Below are 25,364 nucleotides of genomic sequence, written 5' to 3' on the forward strand. Positions count from 1 at the left end.
GTGGCTTGAGACGTCAGCTAGGCGGGGGGTAATAAAAACTCCCATTCATCCCAAGGAGGGGCATAATTGGCTTGACCACATCTTGAAACCTCTATCTGTGGCAATAATGTACTTCTGCATTTAGCGTTTGGTGAACTCCTGTCCCACTGAAACAATGGGTTAGAAAACCCTCCACCGACTTTACCAAGCACAGACTCTCGTTTCAAAACCAAACTGACTAAATCCTTTACATAAGCCATAATTAATGGTGCAATGATTGAGTCCAACATGAGTCGGGGTTGCGCGTGGTGCGCTGGAGGAGGTGACGGGACCAGCGCGCATTTGGATGAGAATCACTCAGAACACAGTCTGAGCCCGACGGGACACTTGGTGGTCGCGGTGTGCCTTGGATTCATCGGGACTTTCGGGTTTCTCAACAACACGCTCGTTCTCATTCTGTTCTGTCGCTACAAAGTGCTGCGCTCGCCCATGAACTATCTTCTGGTGAGCATCGCAGTCAGTGATCTGATGGTGTGCGTCCTCGGCACTCCGTTCAGCTTCGCCGCCAGTACGCAGGGACGGTGGCTCATCGGACGCGCGGGATGCGTGTGGTATGGCTTCATAAACTCATGTCTGGGTGAGTCTGTAGGCTTTATGTTAATATATAATAAACGATTAAAGTAGGATTCGCGTGCAGGTGCGATAGTTTGGTAGGCTACTTTGTAATCACGCAAGCCACATTAAAACGCTTCTTTTTTATCGTGAAAGTGTTATGATAACGTTTGTGTAGCCTATTAGATAGCCTACTTCATACGACCGATGTTTTAAAATTCTAAATGCGTTTTTTCTCAACGTTGCAGAAATGTTTTAGCACATTCCTTTTGGGACACTTTGGGAACCTCGTTACGACGTCGTCAAAATGTTCATGTCTGTCGAAGTAAAATTCTACCAGTAACAGAACAGAGTGCGAAATAAAGAGGTAGGCTATATGTATAAGTATATTTTTATACTTCTTATCGTTCTAAACTCAAGTTATATCATGACTATGCAATTTGAATAACCGACCACACCAGCGTTCTGATCGTATTTTCTTTTTTAAATCCTCCTTACCTTTAGGAACCTATAGAAGCATCGTGTAATTTGCATGGTTTTAATAGTAATCTTTGACATTATTTATCGTGAGGTAAAGCGTCTCGCTTCAGAAGCCTCCTGTCAGACTCGTGCTCGCGCTGCTTAACAGGGCTTTTTTTTCGCCAGGCAGATGCCGCTACGCCCACTCTAGAAGTATTTTCCATTCCAAAAGTTGCAATAATATGAACAATTGCAACTTATTTAAGTAGAATGTTTGCTGTTGTACCCGTTGTTGGCACAGATTTCCCATTAATGTTGGAAGGTTTATTGGGTAACAATTTAGAAAACTGTTCCTTCATTAATGAATAACTACACAGGAACAAATGAGTAACGCACTATTAACATTCTAGTAACTACTATTAACTAACAAAAAACTCTGATTAACACATTAGTAAGTAGGCTAATAGCGCTGTTGAATGTTCACTATTAGCTAATCAGTTACAAAACTTTTTTTTCATAGGCTACCTCCCAGAGAACTACGTTATACAGGTTCATAATTAACATGAATAATGCATAATTTATAATAAAAGGTAATGTTAACCCACTTGTACTGACTCAAGTGTTACTACAGGAACTACTAATTAAGTGAAAAACATGATAACAGTAGGTTACTATCGTAACCCCAGTTCTCTGAAACATTGAGTGGAGACATCCACCTATGGCTCTGCAGAAGCATCCAATTGCACTAAGTCTGGCTAGACAGACAGAAGCACGCAGCCAAGGCCAGGTAAGGTCCCTCCCCCTTACCTGAGGGCATATAACGCCTGCAAGAGCTGCTATTCTCCAGTAAGTATATTCGCTTCTCGTGCGGCAAGCGGGGCAAAGCTGGTGGATCTCTCCACTCGATGTTCATCTCGTGTTCGAGATCCACCTATGGGAGAGACATGGACAGCTCCCCGATTGTCCAATACACTCACAGTGAGGTTCTGTAAGCCAGAGAAGGATGGTCACCCCAGGGAGGCGGTGCCTGACACGTCCCATAATCATGATCCTGCAATCCTAACGCACACACATACCTGCTGTGCACATGCAGGACATGAAACATGTATGGGGCACACACACAATAACAACCCCAGCAACCCATATATGTGTATATATACACCCAGGAAGGAATGTAAATGCATGCTTAGTGACCGGAATGCCGGCCCATTCACCCCATATTCTTTACTTCTAATGGGGTTGCAGGGAGGGGCTAAGAAGACCCCACCCCTAAAACAAAATATGCTACCAAGATTCTGGTGACATCCAGCCGGTAATAACGCACAAAGGTATGAGGAGAAGCCAAACTGGCAGCGGAACAGATGTCCTGCAGTGACACTCCCCTAAACAAAGCCCAAGAGCCCCTCGTGGAATGAGCACGGATGTCCCCTGGGGGCTGCACTCCCTTAGATTCATATGCCAAAGCTATAGCATCCACAAGCCAATGTGAGATAATAAAAATAATTATTATTATTAGAGGCGTTGCTTAGATATGGGACTCCCTCTGTGAGGGGGTGCCCATGAAAAAAAGAGTTGGTCACTCTTCCGGAAAACACTGGTCCTGGTCATATATGTCTGTAAGGCACAGACAGGACACAGAGCATTCAGCCTCTGATCCTTCGCGGAGGAAAAAGGCGGAGGGTGAAAAGCGGACAACTCTAACACCTCCGATGTGAACGCAGGGAAGCATTTCGGCATGAAGGCCGGATTAGGCTTAAGGGAAACCTTATCTCCACTAAGAGAGAATTTAGTGCACGAGGAATGAACCAAGAGTGCATGTAACTCACTGACACGTTTAGCTGACACCAAGGCCAAGAGCAACGCCGTCTTGAAAGATGCTTTAGGGAAATACTTCCCTGAGGCTCAAAAGGATATTGAGACAGAGCCTCCAGCACCATGGAGAGGTCCCACTCAGGAACAGTTCTCCTGACGACTGGCAAAGAGCAACGGGCACCCTTCATAAATCTGCGGATTAGAGGATTCTGCCCGACTGTTGAGTCCTCAAAACCCACATGACAGGTAGAAATCGCAGCCAGGTAGACCTTAATTGTGGAAAAATACCTCCCTTTTTCCAAAAGGTTCTTGAAGGAAACACAAAATATCAGGAACTGAACACTGATATGATGTGAGACCACGCCCATCACACCACCCTTCAAACACTTGCCACTTACAACCATATAAGGACCGTGTAGAAACGGCCCTGGCATTCTGTATAGTAGCAATCACACGCGGCGAAAGCCCCAGTGCGCTTAGGTTCATCCTCTCACGGGCCAGGCCCAGAGAGCCACCCTGTCCGGGTATGGGTGATAAATCTCCCCGTTCGCTTGGGACAATAGGTGTACGGAGGGGGAGGTGCCACGGCTCGGCATATAACAGAGGGATTATCTCCGCCAGCCATGGTGCTTTGGGCCACCTGGGTGCTATCAGAATGAGAGACAGGCCCTGCTCTCTGTCAGGAAGGCCCGACAGGTTAAGCCAGAGTGCGTGCTCTCCCACCACAGAAAGCGCCATAGAGCGCCCACAGGCTTGGACGGCCTGACGAGCGTTACGGAGGACGAGGTCGTTAACCGTAAGGATCTCCTTCCACAATGGTAGAGAAGGGGTTCCCTTTTCCAGCTGTTGCCATAATTCGTCCAAGATCTCCGCCTGGTAAGAGACGTTACCAGAGAAGAAGAGAAGAGAAAGAGAAGAAGGAGGGAAGAGACGTTCAGGGCCCTGACAGGCAACGGTCCATCTTGTTGGGCAAGACTGGCTTAGGGGGAGCGAGCAGCCCGCCCTGTGTGGGGTTAAGGTGCCTGGCGAAGGATGGCTCGATAGCGGGGGAGTCACCCATGCCAAGAGCCGCCATATGCTTCACCTCAAGGCCTGTGAGAACGTGCTTGAGATCGAGCGGGTCGCTCTAGTTGTGCCTCATGTGCTTCGCATACGCTGGAAGGACGGGAAAGAGTTGTTTCCTCGAACCGGGAGGGGGTCCCAGCACTTTTCCTTCATAAATGTCCCTTTCCTGGTCGGTGGCGCTCTGTAGAGCTGGCCACTCAATGTTGAGGCGAGCGGCCGCTCACTCACACACTTCCAGGAGGATGGACTGAGGCAAGGCCGCTGGGGCGTAGGCCTGGGGAACGCCAGAGGGCGGGATGGCCTCCTCGTCCTTTGAGACCCCAAGAAGGGCCGCGTCATCGTCGTCGCCGGAACCGGCCGGTTCATCAACGAGCGGGAGGTTGCCCGGGAAGATGTCCTCTTCGGGGAACGCAGGATCGGGCTGGTCAGCCCAATTAAGTGAAGTAGTGGCCGGGAGTCCCCCGGTAGTGCATTGTCGTCACTGGTCCCCCATCCGAGTCAGAAAGGTCGAGCTCGGCGTAAGACGGCATCGCAAAAGCTTCTTGGGCAGCATAAGGCACTGACTGCAATTCTCCGGGTTCTCCAAGGCTTTTTGAGCGTATTTGAGGCCCAAGCAGACCACGCAGAAAGAGTGAAGGTCCTTAGCGGCGATCAGTGCCCCGCACGCGGCCGGGCAGTCCCGTGATTGGCTGTTCCCCAGAGAAGCGGCAGATTTAGACAACAACATACCGGAGAAAAATCCGTGGTGGGAAGCCATGGAAGGGGGAGCAGGCGAGAAAAGCAAGAGCGCGGGCGGCTCCGGATGCAGAAACCAGCTAACGTTAATCAGGTTGAATAAAAGACTGTCACGTCTGGCGGAGGCTGATTAGGCGATATATCCTCCTGAAGACACGCAAATGTGAAGTGTAAATTCACAAACTGTGTAAGTGCAGAGATCGCGAGAAGCGAATGTCAACTGGAGAATAGCAGCGCTTACAGGCATTATATGACCTCAGGTAAGGGGGAGGGATCTTACATGGCATTGGCTGCGCGCTTCTGTCTGTCTAGCCAGACTTGGTGCAATTGGATACTTCTGCAGAGGTCAGGTACGGATGCCCTTCCCATAGGTGGATCTCTAACACGAGATGATGAAAGAGAACTACCTAATATTGACTGAAGTCATTGTAAGCTTTTGAGATTTTTGTAAGATTTTGAATAGTAATTCCTTCCGATGGATTTGGTAACACTTTAGTCATTACTAGTGTGTGATCTTCACTTTAGAATACTGATCCAAATAATTAGTAGCTAGATCGTCCCACCAACGTTGTTTGGTCTGTTTATTATTATTATTATTATTATTATTATTATTAAAATACATCATAGTGATATCTACACATTCTTTATGATAAATATTTTTTGTGATTCTATCCTTTATTTTTATTTTTTTTACGTGTGGTTTCTTGATTTTTTTTCTTTAGCACAGAATACAAAAACGAATGCACCTGTAACATAGGCCTACACATCATAGCTTATATATGTTTACACATAATAGGAAAGCAGGATAACTCCCCTCGGCCCATAGATGGCAATCAGTTTAAAAGGATGTTTTCTTGTTGATAGATTAAACTCCTTGTACTGGTTATATGCTTTAGTTTATGGAACATATTGTGCACAAAAAGTGTACTATAGTACCATGTTTCTGGAAATATACCACAGACTGCAATACACTGTAGTGCTATTCCAAAGTACATGATCTGATACCATAACGTGGTGGCACGTAGTAGCCTAAATGTTTGTATAGGGATGTGAACAATAAAAGACTCGAGTCTACACCAAAAAGAAATGCTCGAAAGTACACTAAAAAAGTTCAACCCAATAAAATTGAAAACTTGCCAAGGTTACAACCCACAGTAATAAGTTCATTGCACTTTTTAACCACTTTTAATTTATTTACTGATGAAGAAAGTGAAGTTGGAACTATTAAATGAGTTGAAAACTCATTAACTCAACAATAAATGACAAATTATTGGAAACAAAGATGATGAAAACATTGTACAGTGTACAGTTGAAAAGGCCCATTAGTCTCCATAATTGGAATAAACACACCAGGGTAGAGGTGTATTCTTCTCCTGATTGGGGTTTAACAATCGACCTGAAGGTGTGGAGAACTGTTTTCAGGGAAAAGAGATGTGGGCTGTCCTTTACTTGACCCATAACACAGGCTCTGATGGGGCAGAGATGAGTGTAGTATTTCCAGTCAGTAGAATAGCTGTTTTGTGGTTAATTAACAGGTGTCACTTTTCTGACGCCAGCAGCCCTTAAGATCGAATTGGTCTGTATTATATGACAACAGATTTTTACATCAGTGCTTATAAAATCTAAAAGTACTACCTAGTTGGTAATTAAAGAATATTGTTGATTCGTTGTAATTGTCAAAACCTAAATGACTGGTCAGGGACCTTGGCTAAACAAAGCAGAATGAATCAGCATTGGTTTGATAAAACTGTGCTTATGGGAGAACTAAGTGTACTTTATATGGAGAAAAGCTCTGTAATCAGTTCCACTCCTTGAAAACCTGTTGACAAATGCCTCTCATTGCTTTGAAAAGGCTCATTACTCGCTTTCTTGATTAGTTTTCATCAGGAACCACCATGCATATATGATTTAAAGTTGCTTCTTTACTCGTTCACAATGTCATAATGCCATAATGATGTAAATTGTAAGCAGTGGACTATAGATTTCTTTCACTGATTATCTACTCTGAATAAATTACACTAACAATGCTAATACTTGTATTAAGCTACTTGTAAGAAATATCAGCCTTTATATCATCAATACAGCAAACACTCATCCAGATGTTACACGGTGTATGTTTTATATACACACACATATCAGGCAGGGAACTATGACTATTAACATTCAAAATGTTCTCGAGATATTTTTTTTCAGGCTTATAGTTTAAATATTCAAGCTAATAGTCTCTTTGAACAATTCTTGGGCAAAGGTCTTTCTAAGAAGCTTTCTTTATGATGAAGATGCCAGGATATTGAGTGAAAATTTTCATGAAATGATCTCCCAAAGAGTTTACGCAAGAGACCGGAAACATAAGCACATTGCAAGTTTTGTCTTTTTCTGCTTAACAAAGTTTGGTGAACTCTGCGAATTCACACAACAACAACAACAACAAAAATAACAACAAACCTAAACACCACAAATTGACCACTTGGGTGATAAAAAATTAAATTAAAAAAGTATTGTAGAGTCCTTATTTCTTTGCTTAATTTAGCCTAAAGTGTCTACACATTTGAATAATAAATGTGGGAGGGTTGCAACTTCTGACACTTTGTTATTATAATCCTGTATTTGTTTGCTACAAATTAAAGTCGTTTCTCGAGTTCATAAATCATGCACTGAATTGAGTCTGTACTCTGTACTAAAAGTAGTACTGTTTTGTTATTGTTTGTGCATCAATTTGGTATCGAAGTACCGGCACATTTGACACATTTACTTCACTATTATACATTTGGCTTGATCGTGAGAATACACACTCCCTTGTGCGTTACCAAGAGACCTTGCAGTTAGTCACATCTCAAATGAGTGTGAACACCTGCTCTTCACAGTTAAAATGGCAGTGACATGATAGCCGCCTTCAGTTTCAGGTGAGATATTTTAAGATCCACCTGGGTTTTTTGGTTTTGCCAGCACAAATGGCAGTACACTATACAATGACAGAGGAGGAGTGCACACTGCACAATGCAACAGAAGTGTCCCTTACAAGATACACCAAAAGCTGTCTGCATGTGTACAGTGTGGTGCACTGATAAGGATGTTTGCCTTGTTCAGACTGTAAATTACCAATGTAAATCAGCTTCCTCTGACAAAAAAAGCACAGAAAAAAACCCCACTGAAGCAGGTTTTCTGAAGAGGAACTCGATAAGATGAGACGAATAACACTGTAGTAGTAGAAGATCTGGTTCTTATTACTTATGGCACTGTAAAAAAAAAAAAAAAAATTAAATTGTTGCAACACTTTAAGTTTAACTTAAATTTACAGTAAAATAAAATGTATATTTCATTACCTGAAATAATGTTTATATATCAAATTACTAAAATAACCTTTATACTTTTGAGAAAAACTGAAAAGCACCTTAAAAGCACAGGTGGTGAAGAAAAAGCCCCATGATGAATCAAAGTTCATTGCAAATAACTTTTCCATAAGCTGAAGTAAATACTAATACTGTAAAGGCACACAGTGTACACAAAAACAAAACACCATTATGGAAACACATCACTAAAATGATGCAAGTTATGCAACAAACAAACATTAATTTCACAACATAAGATTTAGCATAAAACCCTTTATGTACATAACTGATGATCAAAAGCTAAGAAGAAATTTATTTCAAATGTGAAGTGTAACAGAGAATTCTGGGAATGCAGTGTAAGGTTTTTCAATACTGTTTTAAGATGAGCCGTTGTTTTTTACTTCCAAAAACTACATTTAACAGTATTTTCCTATAAAAAAAAATGTCCCATTAGATCTATTACAGTTTTTCACTTGTAAAAACTTAACGTAAGTTAAACGTAAAACTTAAAGTAAGGGAACTTAACGTTGTTGTTTTGTTTTTTTTTGTTTTTTTTTAAGTATTTTACTGTTAAAATGACAATAGTTTTTTTAAGCTACAGATGCAAAACAGGTACATTGAATTTTTTTTTTTATGATTTACTTTGTGTCATGTTTAATTTGCATGATTGGACTTTCAGTTTGTGTTTTGATTGGTTCCTGTTTTCCTTTGTTCTTTTCCCACCACTCTTTCGTTTCTATGGTTACTATCATTATGAGTTCATTTATCCCAGCTGTGTATGATTAATTATCTTGTTTCTGTTTGCTATTTAAGGTGCACCCTTTCTTTCAGTCTTTGTCTGATCTCCGTTGTGTTTATGTGTGTTTTCCCTGCCTTGAGTTTGTATCTGTAATCTTATCAGTTTGACACTTTGAAACAATTTTAGTCAAATTTCTCAAATGATTACAAAGAAACACAATTAACACATTGAATTAAATTTTGATTTAATAAGACTGACAGTATTTTCTTGTAAAACAATCCAATAATCTGTGTTATTTACAACTTCAAAAAATGTTTTTTTATGGTGTAAATGCAAAGTGCATCTAAATTCTCATTTTTCCTGTTAAGCAAGGTAAGCCAACAGCACTGAGCTTATATTTGCAGTGCATGCGATAAATCTGCAGATTTTGGACTTTTACTTGATGTAAACAAACCCTCAAAGGCAATAATGATCTGTTAGCAACCCAGGACCGAAGCTATTACTCATAACAGAGCGTTGTGTTGTCTGTATCTCTCTTCTGTTTGTACAGGTGTCGTGTCTCTAATCTCGCTGGCGGTGCTCTCTTACGAGCGCTACTGCACCATGATGGGGGCGACGCAGGCCGACTCCACCAATTACAGAAAGGTGGCCATGGGTATTGCCTTCTCCTGGATATATTCCATGGTTTGGACTCTTCCACCGCTGTTTGGATGGAGCTGCTACGGTCCGGAGGGTCCCGGCACCACATGCAGTGTCAACTGGGCCGCCAGGACGACCAACAACGTGTCTTACATTGTCTGTCTGTTTTTCTTCTGCCTTATTCTCCCTTTTATCGTGATTGTCTACAGCTATGGAAGACTCCTCCAGGCTATCACACAGGTAGGTGTCAAAACTATTACCGTCTACTACAGCTGATGAGTTATTGGTTTCAAAGAAGCTTTCTGCCTAAAGTTACAGACCATTATGTGATTTGTATAGAGACTTGGCATTAAATTAAGTGCTTTTCTCACACGTAACTCTTTGAGTAATGTTGCGTCATTGTTTTCACTATATCTCCGCATTTGAATGCTAAATGAGAAAGACAAAGAGGAAACTGCCACGAGACAAAATATTTAAAAACAAAACGAAGAAGCGTTAGTACTGTTAATTGTTTCTGTAGTCAAGTCAAGTCAAGTTTATTTGTATAGCGCTTTTCACAATACAGATTGTATCAAAGCAGCTTCACAGTATTAAATTAAAATAATACAACAAAGTTTGTTTCAAGAGGAATTTATTGATTGATAAAATTAAATTAAATATCCCCAAAATATCCCTAAGTGTACACTACCGTTCAGAAGTTTGGGGTCAGTAGATTTTAAATTAATACTTTTATTCAGCAAAGACACATTAAATTGATCAAATGTGATAGTAATTTTTTTTACTAAATTATAAAAGGTTTCTATTTCAAATAAATGCTGTTCTTTTGAAATTTCCATTTAACAAAGAATCCTAACAAATGAATAAAGGTTAAGCAGCACAACTGTTTTCAACAGTGATAATAATAAGAAATGTTTCTTGGGCAGCAAATCAGCATATTATTATGATTTCTAACGGATCATGTGATGGAAGACTGGAGTAATGATGAAAAATTCAGCTTTGCCATCACAGGAATACATTATGCCAGATCAAGGTAGTCAGCTGCATCCTACAGAACTCAACACTCAGATTCGGGCTGCAAGATAGGGAATTACACCATACAAATTGCATTCAGCATTAATTTCGAGAGCGTTTTTACACTGTTACATGATTTAGATCATTCCTTTAGTGAATCAGTTGCTTAATTCAAACAGCATTTGCAAATAAACAATTCAGAATTCATGAATTTCCCCCAACTACAAGCAACAAAAGTGTAGATCAAGGCATCTGCTTTAATATTTTATCATGAAGTAATATTATTGTACTGAAATGTGTTATACAATTGCAGGAAAAACTAAATGTTCTCCATGGTCTTGTGTGAAAAACTCCTTACATTACTTTGCAGAGAAAATGAAGCAAATGACATATGCAACCTTAGACTAGAGAAACAGTTACCTAGACGAACTTCAGCTTCAATTAGCGTAATATTCATAAATTGTTATGAGTTTTCACAATGACCTTTTTGCACCATTAATTGACAAAACCACTCAGCAGGCCTCTCGACCTGTGGTTTAAATTCCAATTTACCAGAGGAAGCAAGATTAATTCATTCTCGACGGGAAATGTTCCGTGTTGTCCGATGATCAACGCCCTGGCAGTCAGCAACAATTTACTGTTGTTGACAGTTATTCTCAGTGTTTAGTGTGAAACTTCTTGAATGCAAATTAAACACCATATTACGTCAGGCACAGAGCAAATCGTGTCAGAATTTGCATGGAAATGGGAAGAAAATAACATTTCAATTGAGAAGTAGTTTTTATTTGATTACCCAGAGTGGCCCAATTTTCAGAAGTAAACCCAAAACAAGTGCTCTCAAAGCTCCCACAATTCCTTTCCTTCCTCCCGCCCCTCATCGAGTGGGTGAGCTAACAGAGGCCACCAGCTGCTTACATCAAATGCACTGACACAACAGAATGCTTTGATTTGCAACTGAATTACTTTTCAAAAGCAACAATGAATGAAAAAATCTCTGCGTCTAAATGGAGTACAATGTATGAAATGGATGTTTCAGCACTTTTAATATACTGTGATGTTCTGAGAGAGTTTGGAAATTAAAACTTTCATGTTTATGTAAATTAGCCCTGTCTAAAATGGGCCATTGATGCTTTGAGAACTGGAAGCGTCACCTTTTCGTTTCACTTCATTCAACAGCAACTCAAATCGCTCAGCCTGTGTCATTGCATTAACATAAGCACTTTCAGAAAGGTTCCTTTGCCGTGCGAAAACTCTGCTGAATCTCATTTTGGTCTGAATGTCTTATAGATTCATGCACAGTGTCATCCGCAATGAACTGTATGTAAAGCCGCAGTTATACTGTATGTGTTGCATCACGGTATTGTATTTAGGTCAAGACTTATCGCTAGACATCAGTGGTGTGATCTAACCTCAGAGGTGAAAAGACTTTGCTTCTCTGACAGATACATGCTTGTGAGAGCAGATAACTTTGAGCCTGGGCTTGTGTTGATAGATGCAGGAACAAAGGGAGGTATCTCCTTAAGCCTGAGCGGAAATCATTTCCAATTAACGAGTTACTATCTCAAAAGGGCAGAGAGGGAAACAAACCTTTAGAATGGGTACCTCAAAGGGCTTATAACCTTGCAGTCTCCTTTTATTTTGCCTGTCATATACTTTATTCATCAAAGAATCTTAAAAAAAAAAAATCTGTCACAGTTTCTACAAAAATGTTAAAGAGTTGTCAACATTGATAATAATAAGAAATGATTCTTGAGCGGCAAATCAGCATATTAGAATGATTTCTGAAGATATATGTGACACTGAAGACTGGATTAAAGATGCTGAAAATTCAGCTTTGCCATTACAGGAACAAAATTACATTTGAAAAATATATTAAAATAGAAAAAATGTCATTCTAAATTGTAATAAAATGAACAGTAAACTCCTAATTAATGCTTATTAATAGTTAGTAAGGTAGTTAAGTTTAGGATTTGGGTAAGATTAAGGATGTAGAATAAGGCAGTAATATGTGCTTTATAAGTACTAATAAATATCCTAGTAATATATGCATGCTAATAAGCAACTAGTTTATAGTGAGAATTGGACCCTTAGAAAGCGTTACCAAAATATCTTACTGACCCTTTTTGGTACTGTAGTTTAGGCCACTCCCACATCTTAATATATTTTTGTCATTGCCGATATAGATGCATGTACAGATATTGCCTTTGCTCTGCATCTTAACACTAAGTTTTGTTAATTGAGAGAGAAAAAAATCGGTATACAACATTTTGTGGCACACTTCTTCACTAACCAGGGGCTGCTTGCATAAACTGCTTAGACTAGTCTTACAAGTTTTTTTTTCTTCTTCTTCAAGACTGTTCAGAGCTATTTTAAATCAGTTACATGAAAAGGTAGATTGGTCTAATCTGAATACAAAAAGCAGGACTTTTCATTTGTTCATTGTTCACTAACTGCTAGTTTGTCAGACTAGTTCTTAAGACATGGTCTTAACTTGGCGGCTATGTTTATGGCCCTGGGGATCCAATTGCGCCATTAGTCCCTTTGCAGCAACCCAGGGTTAAGTGCTTAAGTGCTCAAGATTTGCAGTTTTGGAGTCACCTCTACGTGACATTTAACTTTATACCACCATTCAAGTTATTGAGAGTTATTTACAGCGGACCTATAAATAGGGTAGACCATTAGGAACGTCATTGCCAACAGCATATAACAGTTCATATGGTTCATGTAGATGCTTAGAGAGCGTGCATTATGACACCTCACGCAAAATCATTTGCATAATGGTGTCCTGAAGATGATAAAATCATTGAATTTGATCAAAGGCATTTTTCCTTATCCGCTGCCTTCAATTTATTTAGATGTCATTTAATGCAAGGCAATTACAGGCCAATCGTAGCATGAGATCAGATAACTAGAGTGTTGTCTCCACTGTATAAGAGTGATTGTAGCTCCACACCGATGGTATTGAACCACAGGCGCAGAGACGGAATGCTGATAAGCTCAGAGTCTTTTGGACAATTAACACCCTGTGTGTTTATTCGAGATGCGACTCTGACCGTTCGATGCGGTGGAGTCCTAGGGGGACAGGTGTCAAATATATTCACCCTCCACTCTGATAAATCTCAAAGGGGGTGATAAAAAATGCCTCATGATGTTATATTACACATAGTAACCGGCTCTTCGATTAAGCTGAAAGCTCTTTTTAATTGCATGCATCACAAGCAATCAATTGGATAATGATTCAAGTCCATTTACGATCAATAAGACCACAGGCTTACAGGCTTTCATTACAACATGCAATTAACATGCAAATTCAAATGGAATATTCCTATTTTTCTATATGAATGTTGCAGCATTTATTATAAATGATTAACCCCCGCACATTATTTTTTTTATTCATGTGCCCTCGTAATCTTTCATCAGAAAAACCCTTACAGCGGCATCTCTTCTAATTTCTGTTAACATATTTACTGATTCGAGGGCGGAACAGCCTGTCACTCACATGAGATCACAACAATTGCAAAGATCCAATCAATTCCTGATGGACAAAATCAAGTCCCGCCCTACATTTTTACTTGTTCGGGAAGTCGTTTCACTGGGATATACGTCACAACAAGGAAGAAAAGGCTATCGCAACTTACTTGATATGGCGACTTTATTGGTGTCCTTTAACACCGACGGAACCTTACAAAACGTTCTTTTATAGTTGAAAAAGGTTCTTTAGATTTTTTCAAATATTCAAACTAAGAAAAAAATGGTTCTTTTAAGAACTGTTCACTAAAAGGTAACCTAAAATGTTTTGTTTTTCCTATGGCATTTCTGTCCCTTTTTGGTAACTTTATTTTTAAGAGTCTTGGGTGGATACTGTGACAGTGTGAATGTCACCTACAGTAAGTACACCTACAGGCTTTGTCCCTCCGTCCCCCAGAAAGTGTCACATTGTTATATAAGTTTGAATGAAGATGTGACAGTTGCGTATTCACAGTGCATAGAGCACATAGAGTAACCCTCCCAGCTCCTGTCGCTCCACTCAGCCGTTGACTAACCAATCCAAAATGTCACCCGGTAGGGGGCCGACCGCCTTCCCAAAGAACAGCCTCATTTGCTCGGACACGGCCTGTCTCTTTCTGTAAACTCACACTGCGGGTGAAAAGGAGCATACTGGGGAAACGTAGGGAGAAAAACCCAGCGGATTTGCCACGCTCGTTTTCTCCATCCTTCAAGACAGAACTGTCCATTCGCACAGAGACAGGCTGGGTAGACAGAACGAGAGTCAAAGAGAGAGAGAAACCAAGTTCACATCTGCTGCAGGTCACGTTGCCATCGCTGAAAAGTGTTGACCTCAAGTGATGTATCAAGAATGAAATTTTGCAGATGAATCATTTTGATTTAATTCAATAGGTTTGGATTTGAAGGCTGCATGGGGTTGAATGGTTTTCATCAGAGTTTACTGCTTGCTCCCAGTTCTTTCTAACTTCTCAAATTGCATTTCTTTAAAGGGATAATTCACCTAAAAATGAAAACTCTGTCATTTACTCTGGCTTTCTTTATTCGGCAGAACAACATTTCAACTGCTCTTGCCCATAGAATGAACATCAAAGGGGAACACTGTTGAACCCCATTGATTGTCAATGTATGGGCAAAAAACATTGAGATTTTTCAAAATATCTTTTGTGTTCCAAAGAATAAAGAAAGTCATACACATTTGGAATGACATGAGAGTGAGTAAATGATGAGCTGTATATAAGTATCACCTATTTTGTATTATTTGTTTTGAAGTTGAGCCTGTCGACTCTCATCTTAATTAGTCTGCTATTCACAGTGCAGTGTCTCTTAATTAGGAGCCTTTAAATGACATCGGCAATGAAGTTAAAGTCTTTTTGGAGAATTGGTAGATTAAGTGGCCATATGTTGTAAAAGCTAAAGTTATTCTGTAATGAACTTCAAGGACCAATGATATTAGCCAGGGGTGTCCAGTCCCGCTACTGGAAGGGAACTATCCTGCAGAGTTTAGCTCCATTCCTAATTACAGTTTTTTACAATTGCTATGACAGTTTTTTCAATACATTTAACAAGTTTCCTAAACTCTTAACGCACCAACACACCTAAAACACACAATTGGCAAAACGGTTAATTTCATGCTCAAAATCACACATTGTAAACTAAACTCCAAAACTAATTTTCAAAATACAATAATACACTAACACAATACACTATGTCTAACAAAACACTGCAAACATGTTTCAAAATCAAATAATTATTCAAAGCACTAACACATGTTCTCTTCCAACAGGAACATTTAGTCAATCATAACACAATGACAAAAAAAACACTATCATCAGCTGAAATTACAGAAACTGCATTATTTTATATGTGTCAGTTCTGCCCTTATACAACAGACAGTATACTGTATTGTACCGATCATAGATTGTGTTTTGCACTGCAGTTTTTTTTTTTTTTTTTTTAAGTCTCTCTACATTTTTGTTTTGTTTGTAATGTAAATGCATGCATTTTGTTGTTGTTGTTTTTTTTGCAGCAGCAGCAGAAATTCAATACAACAAAATAAATGACCCTTCTTAGAGTAGCTTTATAGAATGTATGGTTTATGAAAAAAAGAAGACAGAGACAGAATTGCTGCAGTAACAGCTTTATTTGCAACAGGACATTTCTGCAAGATAACAAAAATATGCATATAGCTGCCATTTACAGTATTACTGTATGTGAAAATACAAAATATACAAACAGAAAAAGCCATCTTCTAATCTGCCCGGTCTTCTGCATTTGTCCACGTTCTCATCCACATCACACCTGATATCTTCCCTGGCAAGGCATCTTGGGAAGAATCTTTTGGCATGCCTTATCCTGGCAGTGTTCAGCTGTGATGTCTTGGTATACAGCATCTTTTGCATACAGGAGGGACATTTGGTCCTGTGGACTATGGTCAAAAACCTTTCATCTCCAGGCTGAGAAAACTCCTCAATGGGGTTGAGGAAAGGGAAGTAAGGGGCAAGGAAAATGGACATCATCCTCTGATGGGCGTCAAACCTGGCTGTGACGGGAATGGTGGAATGCCACATTGTCCCATATTTGCATAACTTCAATCAGCTGTTTCTCACTAGCAATGGAATAATGTGAAAATACAAAATATACGAACAGAAAAAGCACCAGAAGAATTAAAAAATATTTTTTTTTTTAAAAAGAGTCATCTTCTATTTCCATAATTCAATCAGCTGTTTCTCAGTAAGAATAGAATAAAATACAGGGGATATATTTGTGTTTCAATTCACAATATAAACAGCTGTTTACCTTGACTTTAGCCTGTAAGGTTAGGTTTAGAACATGGTGTTATCTGTTCTGACATACAGTGTTAAAGCATTGGTAAATTTGGCAGTAAAAATCCATTGTTTTGGTCTTGTTTGAGCTTGTGTGTAAAAGAAGTTCAAGCATTTTAAATTTGTGTTAATTGTATGCATTTTGTGTTAAAGCAACAAGAAATGTGTTAATAGTATAGCTTACACAGACAGATGTAGTGCTAACTGTGTTAAGAGTTTTGGAAAATTGTTAAATGTATTGAAAAATCTGTCATAGCAATCGTAAAAAACTGTAAACACACCTGAACAAGGTTAAAAAGAAATATTTTATTTCTCTTAGCATGTAAACTCATTTTATTTCAGCTAGTTGCCAAGGAAATATTTCTAATTTTCATTTACTTTAACTTGATGTACTAAAATAACTAAAACTAAATAAAAATATTACACGTTTAAAAAATGCTAACATTTTACAATAAGGTTCCATTTGTTAACATTAGTTAACTAACTTAAAAATACTTCTGAAAAACATTTATTACTCTCAGTTAATGTTAATTTCGACATTTACTAATGCATTATTAAAATCAAAAGTTGTATATTTTAATATTATTTAATGAACCTGAGCTAATATGAACTAACAATGAACTGTTGTATTTTAAACTAACATTAACAAAAATTAATAAAAATTAACAAATGTAGTTCGTTGTTTGTTAATGTTAGTTAATGCATTCACTAATGTGAACAAATGGACCATATTGTAAAGTGTTACTAATAAAAATAACAAAATCACAAAAATGTAAAATATAAAATCTTCAAACTTATTAAAAAAAGATTATTAAAATCTATATTAAAAGATTATTAAAATCTATAATGATATGACACAAAAATAAACACAGAAACCAACTAAAGTCTTCAGGAATACTGGAAACTTCCATGCAAGTTTGTTGAGGAAGGTTGAAGCTAAACTCTGCAGGACAAATGTCCCCCCTCGGGAGCAGGATTGGACACCCCTGCTCTTAGCTAGCCATCTCTCTCCCAGTCTTTCCTCATCTCCTGTTTCATTTCATTTCAGACAGAACAGACAGCCCTCAGGTTGTCAGAAAATTCACCATATCTCTGTTGTCACACGTCTTTATTAAATCTGCTGCTGAAATGCTACTCTGCAGTGCTGAAATGCTACTCTGCAGTCCTGAAAGAGAAAATTATGAGGCAATTCTGAAATGTGCTGCACTGTCATATTCTGTCTTGTACTATTTAGAGCAGTGTTTGTTTTTGTTGTGGTTGGGCAAATGTTGCAGCAGTTCTAATGTAGGGTCCTTCAGGAATGGGTATGTTAGAGGGGAGGGGCTTCTGCAAACCTAATCCAGAAATCAGGTGATGTGCTGTGTTCTGGGTAAATTTACTCAGAGAAAGCGGATAACCTGAGGTAACTTTCAGGGTATGTACAGGTATAAGTAGCCATAGCAACTTATTCTCTAAGCATAACTCTGGAGCAGTTTAGTTTACTTCAGAGGTATTCAGCATATATTCTCATTTTAAACATTGTAGATCTTTTTTTTTTTTTTTTTGGCAACAGGACGTTTTCTATATAATATATTTCTATAAAAATACATAGGCTATGTGATACATCTCACCTTACTAGAAATGTGGAAGTAAAATGGCTAAACAAACTTATACAGCCATATTATCTTTGCAAACACAGTTTTATTTTAGTGTAATCATTCATCAAACAAATTCAAATTTAATTCTTGTTCACCGTTATAAAAAACTGATTAAAGATAAAAGATTAAAAGATAAGATTTAAAAAATGATTGCACAACTGCCCCATAGGTGGCGATATGCACTAAGAATGTTAATCGGCATTATAAAAAAGAATTATGGATCCAGATGGTGCACTTCTCCTTAGAATTAAATATTTCTCCCAACCGCATGTTCATTTTTGGGCTTGGGACTGAGAAAACAGCATTTACCTCTTATGAAAAATATGGACCATTTTTATATTTTGCACAAAGTAATACATATTCTAATTAATCAAAACTCTCATGAGGACAAAACAAAGTTAACTTTCAAAGTCTTCCCTTGCCACCTCTAAATAATTGATCAAATTAGAACATTGTTTATTATGAAATGCTCTTAATATGCTGATAAATAATGCTATATGAAAGAAAGAAAAAACGTAACGCTGTTGTGGTCGTTGAAGGCACAAGACGAAGATGAGGGTAACAACAGTCTTTATTGAAACTAACTCGGGCAGGACAGACACAACCACGTTCAACATAAACGAGAACCGAAAAGGGACTGAACAGAACAGGGAGTATAAATACACAGGAGGAAATGAGGAAACTAACTAGACACAGGTGGAGAAGGGTAAACTAATGAGGGCCTAAAGAGAACAGGTGCAGACTAGACAGAACATAATTGTCTTTAGCAGGAGAGAGAAGCAACGCACACAGAACGAAAAGGGATTGAATGAAGCGTGTTTGGCTCTAGATAAAAATGTTAGAGGATGTAGTCCTGAAAAATCATCACCGTAAACGACCCTGAGCGCTTGTGGTGTGATCTCCTCCGTTGTTTTGACGCGCTGCTTATTCTTTAAACATATACAAGTATGTCCCACGGTCTGGTCCGCCTTTTGAATACCACTAATAAAACAGTATGTGACAAGTCCTAAAAGTACCTGAATTACCTTCTTTCGATGAAGTTCTTCTTCTTTTAGTTTTATGGCGGATTACAACCATGACTTATCAAGTGCACGCCGCCACCTACTGTATTGGAGTATGCAGCATGAATTATGATTCAATTAAAATACTTTATTACATAATAATAATTCAACGAGGTTCGGAAGTGTGCATGTGATAGATACTTTAATATTCAATGAGGCCATGGGAAAGGATTTGTCAATGACAGTGAAGCGATGTAACTGACGCTGGTTGGTCAGATAATGACAACAACGTCCAAATTGCATTCAAACTACACACATTCATACTAAGGGGGTTCCACTTTTTCAAAATAAGAGAATCGTGAGACTTATGCGATTTCTGACTCCGCCCCAGTGTGGTCACCAACTCTTAGTTTCATACTCCGGGTTGACGGAACTTACTCCAGACCGTTTTTTGTATATATTTTTTAAATTTTTTTAAGTAAACAAGGTTTAGGCTAATCAACCGAGAGTTCAGGGAATATGTGACGTTGAGTTAACCTTGCATTCTGAACAATCCAATTCACTAAAATATCAAAATGATTTGACTTTTTCCAGAACTACATTTAAAGGTTGATACAGTATGCTGTTCTTTCTGCTTAAACGTATACTATGACAGGTGGTTTTGGATGTAGCCACCCGATGATTAAAGATTAATTTCTCAGGACTGATCACACGCAAGTAGCTGTCCAATTGAAACAGTTGAACAGTTTAAATAAAAAGGATAAAATGCGACTCATTCATTTACAATGCATTCATGCTTTTCTTATTGACTTCTCTCTCCCATGAAACTCCTGCACAGATTTTATCATTTCCATTTGATTGGGTTTTATAACGGTCTATAATTAGTGGACACTGAATTTAATCAAAATGTTATGACAAGTAGAGGGATATAATTACACTCAGAAAATTTGATTTGTGGTGGGGGGAGCGTTTGTATTGCTGAACACACACTCAACCTCGTCACCAGTTTACATGAGGACAGAGTCCGCCAAAATGAGTTCATCACATTCACGTCTGCACTCTATTCTGTTTACCAAAAGACATTGATTTATGTATGCTGTACTAGCAACTGGCTGCTTAAAAATAGAGGGAGAACAAGAATGATAAAGAAAGAGAGGCACAGAGCAACACACTCTCCTGGGAGCTTTTTAAGCAGCTGTACTCACAACTGGTCTGCCCACCTGTCAGACAGAAGATTTAATGATCTAGTCCACTGTATTTGTTTAGTGCGGGCGAAGACGGATCAGGTTATGCCCCAAATCAATCAGGAGAGGATCGTCAGGCCCTATTTTACTGAAATGGGTTGGTCTAGAATGTTTTATCTGTCCTTCTCCCTTGTCACTCTACTCCTACTCCTCATACACTGTAGTACCATCACCCTTTCTTTTCTCTCTCGCTGGCTGCCACTTTCTTTAAGTCTGTTTTTGACTTTGCTTTGTGCTTCTCACTCACTGCTCCCTCTGTCACCCCAGCCATCCATCTTTCAACTATCAACTCTCTTTCTCTACTTATTTTTTCTCACTTTTTTAGTTCCTTTTTTGTGTTGAATTGTTTGTGTTTTTAGAAAAATGTCCTTCATTACTCTAGTGCTCTAGAACTATAGTGCTTATACAGGGTCTTTGAGACCACATCATTCTATCTATCTATCTATCTGTCTGTCTGTCTGTCTGTCTGTCTGTCTGTCTGTCTGCCCCTTTGTTTGTCCGCCCATCCATCCTTTATTCTTTTTAATGGTGTAAAATGTAGAGCTCGGGGATGCAAAGAACATATGAGCGGAGTGATGCTGATGTCATAAATGTCAGAGTTTTATTAACAAATAAAAATTTCCTATTATAGGCTTTAATGGTTAAGAGGCACAGAGGGAATCTGGGGATTATTTTCTGCGTTGATTTATGGGGAAATCTGCCGAAGGGATTTAAGCATGGGGAAATGTGTTAATCGGAGCTGAGAGTATTGGAAGCTGAAAACACAATTAAATTAGCCCAAATATTTAATCATTGAGCATGAAAGTGTTGGGGGATGTGTAGAACTTGGTGAATGAAGGGTGTTCCAGTTCTGTGGAAATCTTCTGTGGATGCAGATTGTGTGTGGGTCCGCTGATTACAACTGTTCCATCGCCAGATTATTGTTCTTTTTATTTAATGATTACGTACAGTTGAGTCATCAAACAGATGTGTCTGTTTTCATAATTCATATGTTACTGAAAGTTTCAGTTGCTGAAATTTCCCTACAATAACATGCTCAGAGAAATGGTTTAATGATAAGAAACTGTCCTCTGTAACTGTTTTTATGAACTTCATGGAAGCATTCAGACTTATCAACTGTTGTTTCTAAGACTGGTAGCAAGTGAAATTAATATTTTGTGTGTGTGAACAGGATTCGTGATCATTTGTACTGTGGGGCTGGGTATACAGATTTACAGATACAGATTCTTGATTCGATTTGATTTTGATTCAGAAGCGCTCAATTAGATTGCGATTTGATTCTGATTCAATTGGGTATATTTCAGTTATAATGTAAAAAATGCTTACATGTGAAATAAACGCTCTACGTTTGGTAAAGGCTGGAATTGTCACATTCACCAGCTGGAGTGTCCATGATCTCCACCAGCTGGAGTGTCCATGATCTCCACCAGAGGGCACTCCTTCTGTCTCCTGTATCTCATCATGAACTCCATGCCCCATAATCCATTGCCCCGACTCATTAGGATTTGATTTCTCCAACCTGTAGTTCATTAGTTTGTTTGTATTTGCCTTTTTAAAGGCACAATATGTAACTTTTTTGCTTTAAAAATAGCAAAAATCACTATATCTATGTTATATATTTTTTTTTGTTGTGTACTTACATTATCCCGACTGTTTCCAACAACTTTCAAACCAGGAGAAATTTGTAATTTAATTCGAGAAACATCCCGTTTCTTTATTTCCGTTTTGTCGCCGTCAATGGCGTCATATCCGCGTTGTGCCTGGTTTCCGCTCGTACTGCCATAGCAACCAGAGCTATGAACCAGAGCCCTCTGATAGTAACCAAAGCGACTGACGGTAGTTTGCAATGTCTATTTGCACGCTGTTGTTGTTTCGTTCAAACATTATGGACCATGGCAAGCAGACTTTGGATAAAAAAGGAGAACTAAAACGAGAATCAATATCAGCGCGGTGTTTTCGAGATGCCGAGAGCTCCCATAGACAGAATATAAACGAGAGCTCCATGTCCGAGACTTCGACCGCTTCTACATGTACTTTATTAAACAGGTGAGCACATTTACATACAACTAATCAATGTTATATAGCTCAACATGATGAAATGTTAGAATATGATCTGTATGTTATTCTAATGTTGATCTAGCTTACTGCTAGTCTCATACAGACAAACTAACACAGAATAACATACATTCCAACACATTCACATGCAGTTTAGTGTGATAGTGTAATGTTAGACCAAGTGAAACAACGCTGCGTTACCTCACAAGTTTAATTTGTCTAATAAACTGACCTGTGACTGTGAGTAGTAATTCTGCACTCGCGTGTAGTTCGGTAGAATGAAATGTCCATATTCCTTATGCGGGACTCGCGTCGCGTGTGGAGCTGATAACAGTTAGCTGTCTCTTAGCAATCCCGAACTGCTTCATATCACAGTCATGATAAAAGCATCGATGTATTCAGTCATCCATAAACATTATTAGATCCATAGATTAGATCGGTCGGCTTGACGTTGACGACAAGATCCATAATTCTTAGCAAATGTTGCGTCATCAAACTACGCCTTTGTTATTGTAAATAGGTTAGCGACCCCTAGTGGCGAAAAATTCCATACTGTACGTTTAAGCTGTGTTCTCCTTTGCTTTCATTGTCTAGTCTTGTTAGTGTTACCACTGCATTTCTGAGTACCTGTATTATTTTTCCCTGTTCTGGTATTTCGTGTTCTCTGCTTGTTTCCTTGGATTCTGCCTAGTTTGGGTTGCTGTGTGTATTTGACCATTTGCCTGATTTTGACTACTTTTATGGGTCATCCTAAATAAATGCTGCACTTGGATCACTCATAAAGCCTCGGAGCAGTGAGTCCGTAACAGAAAAAAAAACTAAAAACCTTTTAAGAAGTATCACCATCTTGCTTAAGCCTTTAAAATTGAACCCCCTCCCCAGATCAGCAAAATATCAGCTTCACTGGAGAACTGAAAGATTTACCCATGTTCCACAGACTGCTGACAGACATTTCTTTTTCTAAGAGAGACTGTTGGTTTATCAGTATCAGAGAAGAACAGAGTGAGATCTCCGGAAACAAAGTTTATTTTGCCGATCTCAGCTGTGATCACAGCTTTCAGAATCTTCTTAGCAACATAACGTTTGACGTCCACCTACCCACATACCCGAGGGATCTTCCCTGACCAAACACACTCTGACAGACGCAGGATATGCCACATGCATTAGCATCTCCTTCACAGCTCTCCATCCTGCTGGGTTTGCCACCTTCTGACTGCAGGGCTCACACGCACCCCGAGGGGAGAGCCTCATTACCACAACACCACCACAACATCGAGGTTAGGTGTGTAACACACGCCTGGATTTACATGCACTCGCCCGCTCTAATGATGCAACTTTGTGGACGGTAGCAGTTTGTCTCTCCAGGCACATTTTAGAAGATTGACAGCTCTGAATGTCATCCGATTTTTGTGTTTTTTAGTTTTTAATCTATTCAATCTCAAATTTTTGTTATCGAGAGCTAAAAAAAAAAATATATTTATGCTAATTGAGCATTGATTGAGCCTTTGCTTTCACACTCTGTGTGATTATTGTAATGTTCCCAAAGCACATTTTCTGTCCTAGTTAGACTAATTTTCCCTATTTCACAGTTTATTTGTTTAATCCATTTAGCATTTCGGCACTTTTAAATAACTGCTTATAGTTGCTATTCCCCAGCAATTATGTTTCATCAGGAGTTGTGCTGTAATTACTGGAATTCATCTGAGGATTACAGACACACACCTTCACAGACACACAACAAACTCACTGTTCTCCTATTGTGATTCACATCTGAAGTTGTCCGTCTTTAGCCTGCTTTGCTTGGCATCCTGTGTTTAAAGGGATAGTTCACCCAAAAATGAAAATTACCCGATGATTTACTCACCCTCAAGTCATCCTAGGTATATATGACATTCTTCTTTCAGAAGAATACAACCGGAGTAGGGGAGAGCCGGGACAGTTGAAACACTTTTCAGATTAACGTCGTTTTCTAAGATAAGGTTACAGATAGATTTTAATTTTTTTTGTGATCAACAACTCACATATGTGTTCTCTTAGTATCATGTGTTATTCGGTACAAATATAGAATGATTTAAGTAAAATTTGACTTTATACGGTAGTTGTGCTTTGTTTCAATCGTCCCGCCTGAGCGTATGCCTATGCGCATTTTGCAATCTTTCTAATGGGCTATTTTGACGAAGACAGACAAATCCGTTTACAATTAATTTTCTTACATTTCTTCCTTGAGTCATATTGAGTGTTTGCTAGTTGAATAGCCGTTATTATGAAGAAAACGAGGTCAACCAGAAGACGATAAATGAAATTTATTGAAGATTGGACAATTGATGATTATTAAAGAGATAACATGTGTTGTGTAATTGAAAATGAATTTGCATTAAAAGAAACACAAGTCTAGGAACAGTATATGAATCTATGAACAGTATAGGCTATGACCAGGTTTAACGGGCAGGATGACAGTGCCTCCTGTCATTTAAACCTCTTTTGCCCTTAAACTAAAAAACTCTAATAATGCACACTTAAGGGTGTGTTGCAGTACTAATACACCTGCCGTATTATCATTACAATGGCATATGAAACAATAAATACAACTTGTCAGTCCAAAAAAAGTACCGCACGAAATAATTCACTTACCGCACTCAAAAATGTTTTTGCGTCTTTAACTCCAAAACGGCATAACGTAAAGAAGAAATATTTTCGCGGGTATGGTAGGCATTGCAT

General features: G+C 38.9%; 1 protein-coding gene across 1 annotated transcript in view; it reads left to right on the forward strand.

Moving 5' to 3' along the window:
- Positions 1 to 237: 237 nt before the first annotated feature.
- Positions 238 to 25,364, forward strand: part of tmtopsb (teleost multiple tissue opsin b) — a 41,034-nt gene continuing 15,907 nt past the window's right edge. The window contains exons 1-2 of the mRNA XM_082183645.1: positions 238 to 616; positions 9,281 to 9,609. Of these exons, the coding sequence (XP_082039771.1) occupies positions 253 to 616; positions 9,281 to 9,609 (693 nt within the window). The 5' untranslated portion in view covers positions 238 to 252. The remainder of the gene's footprint in view (positions 617 to 9,280; positions 9,610 to 25,364) is intronic.

Source organism: Leuciscus leuciscus (assembly GCF_965113295.1).
Source record: "Leuciscus leuciscus genome assembly, chromosome: 11".
Taxonomy (NCBI): Eukaryota; Metazoa; Chordata; class Actinopteri; order Cypriniformes; family Leuciscidae; genus Leuciscus; species Leuciscus leuciscus.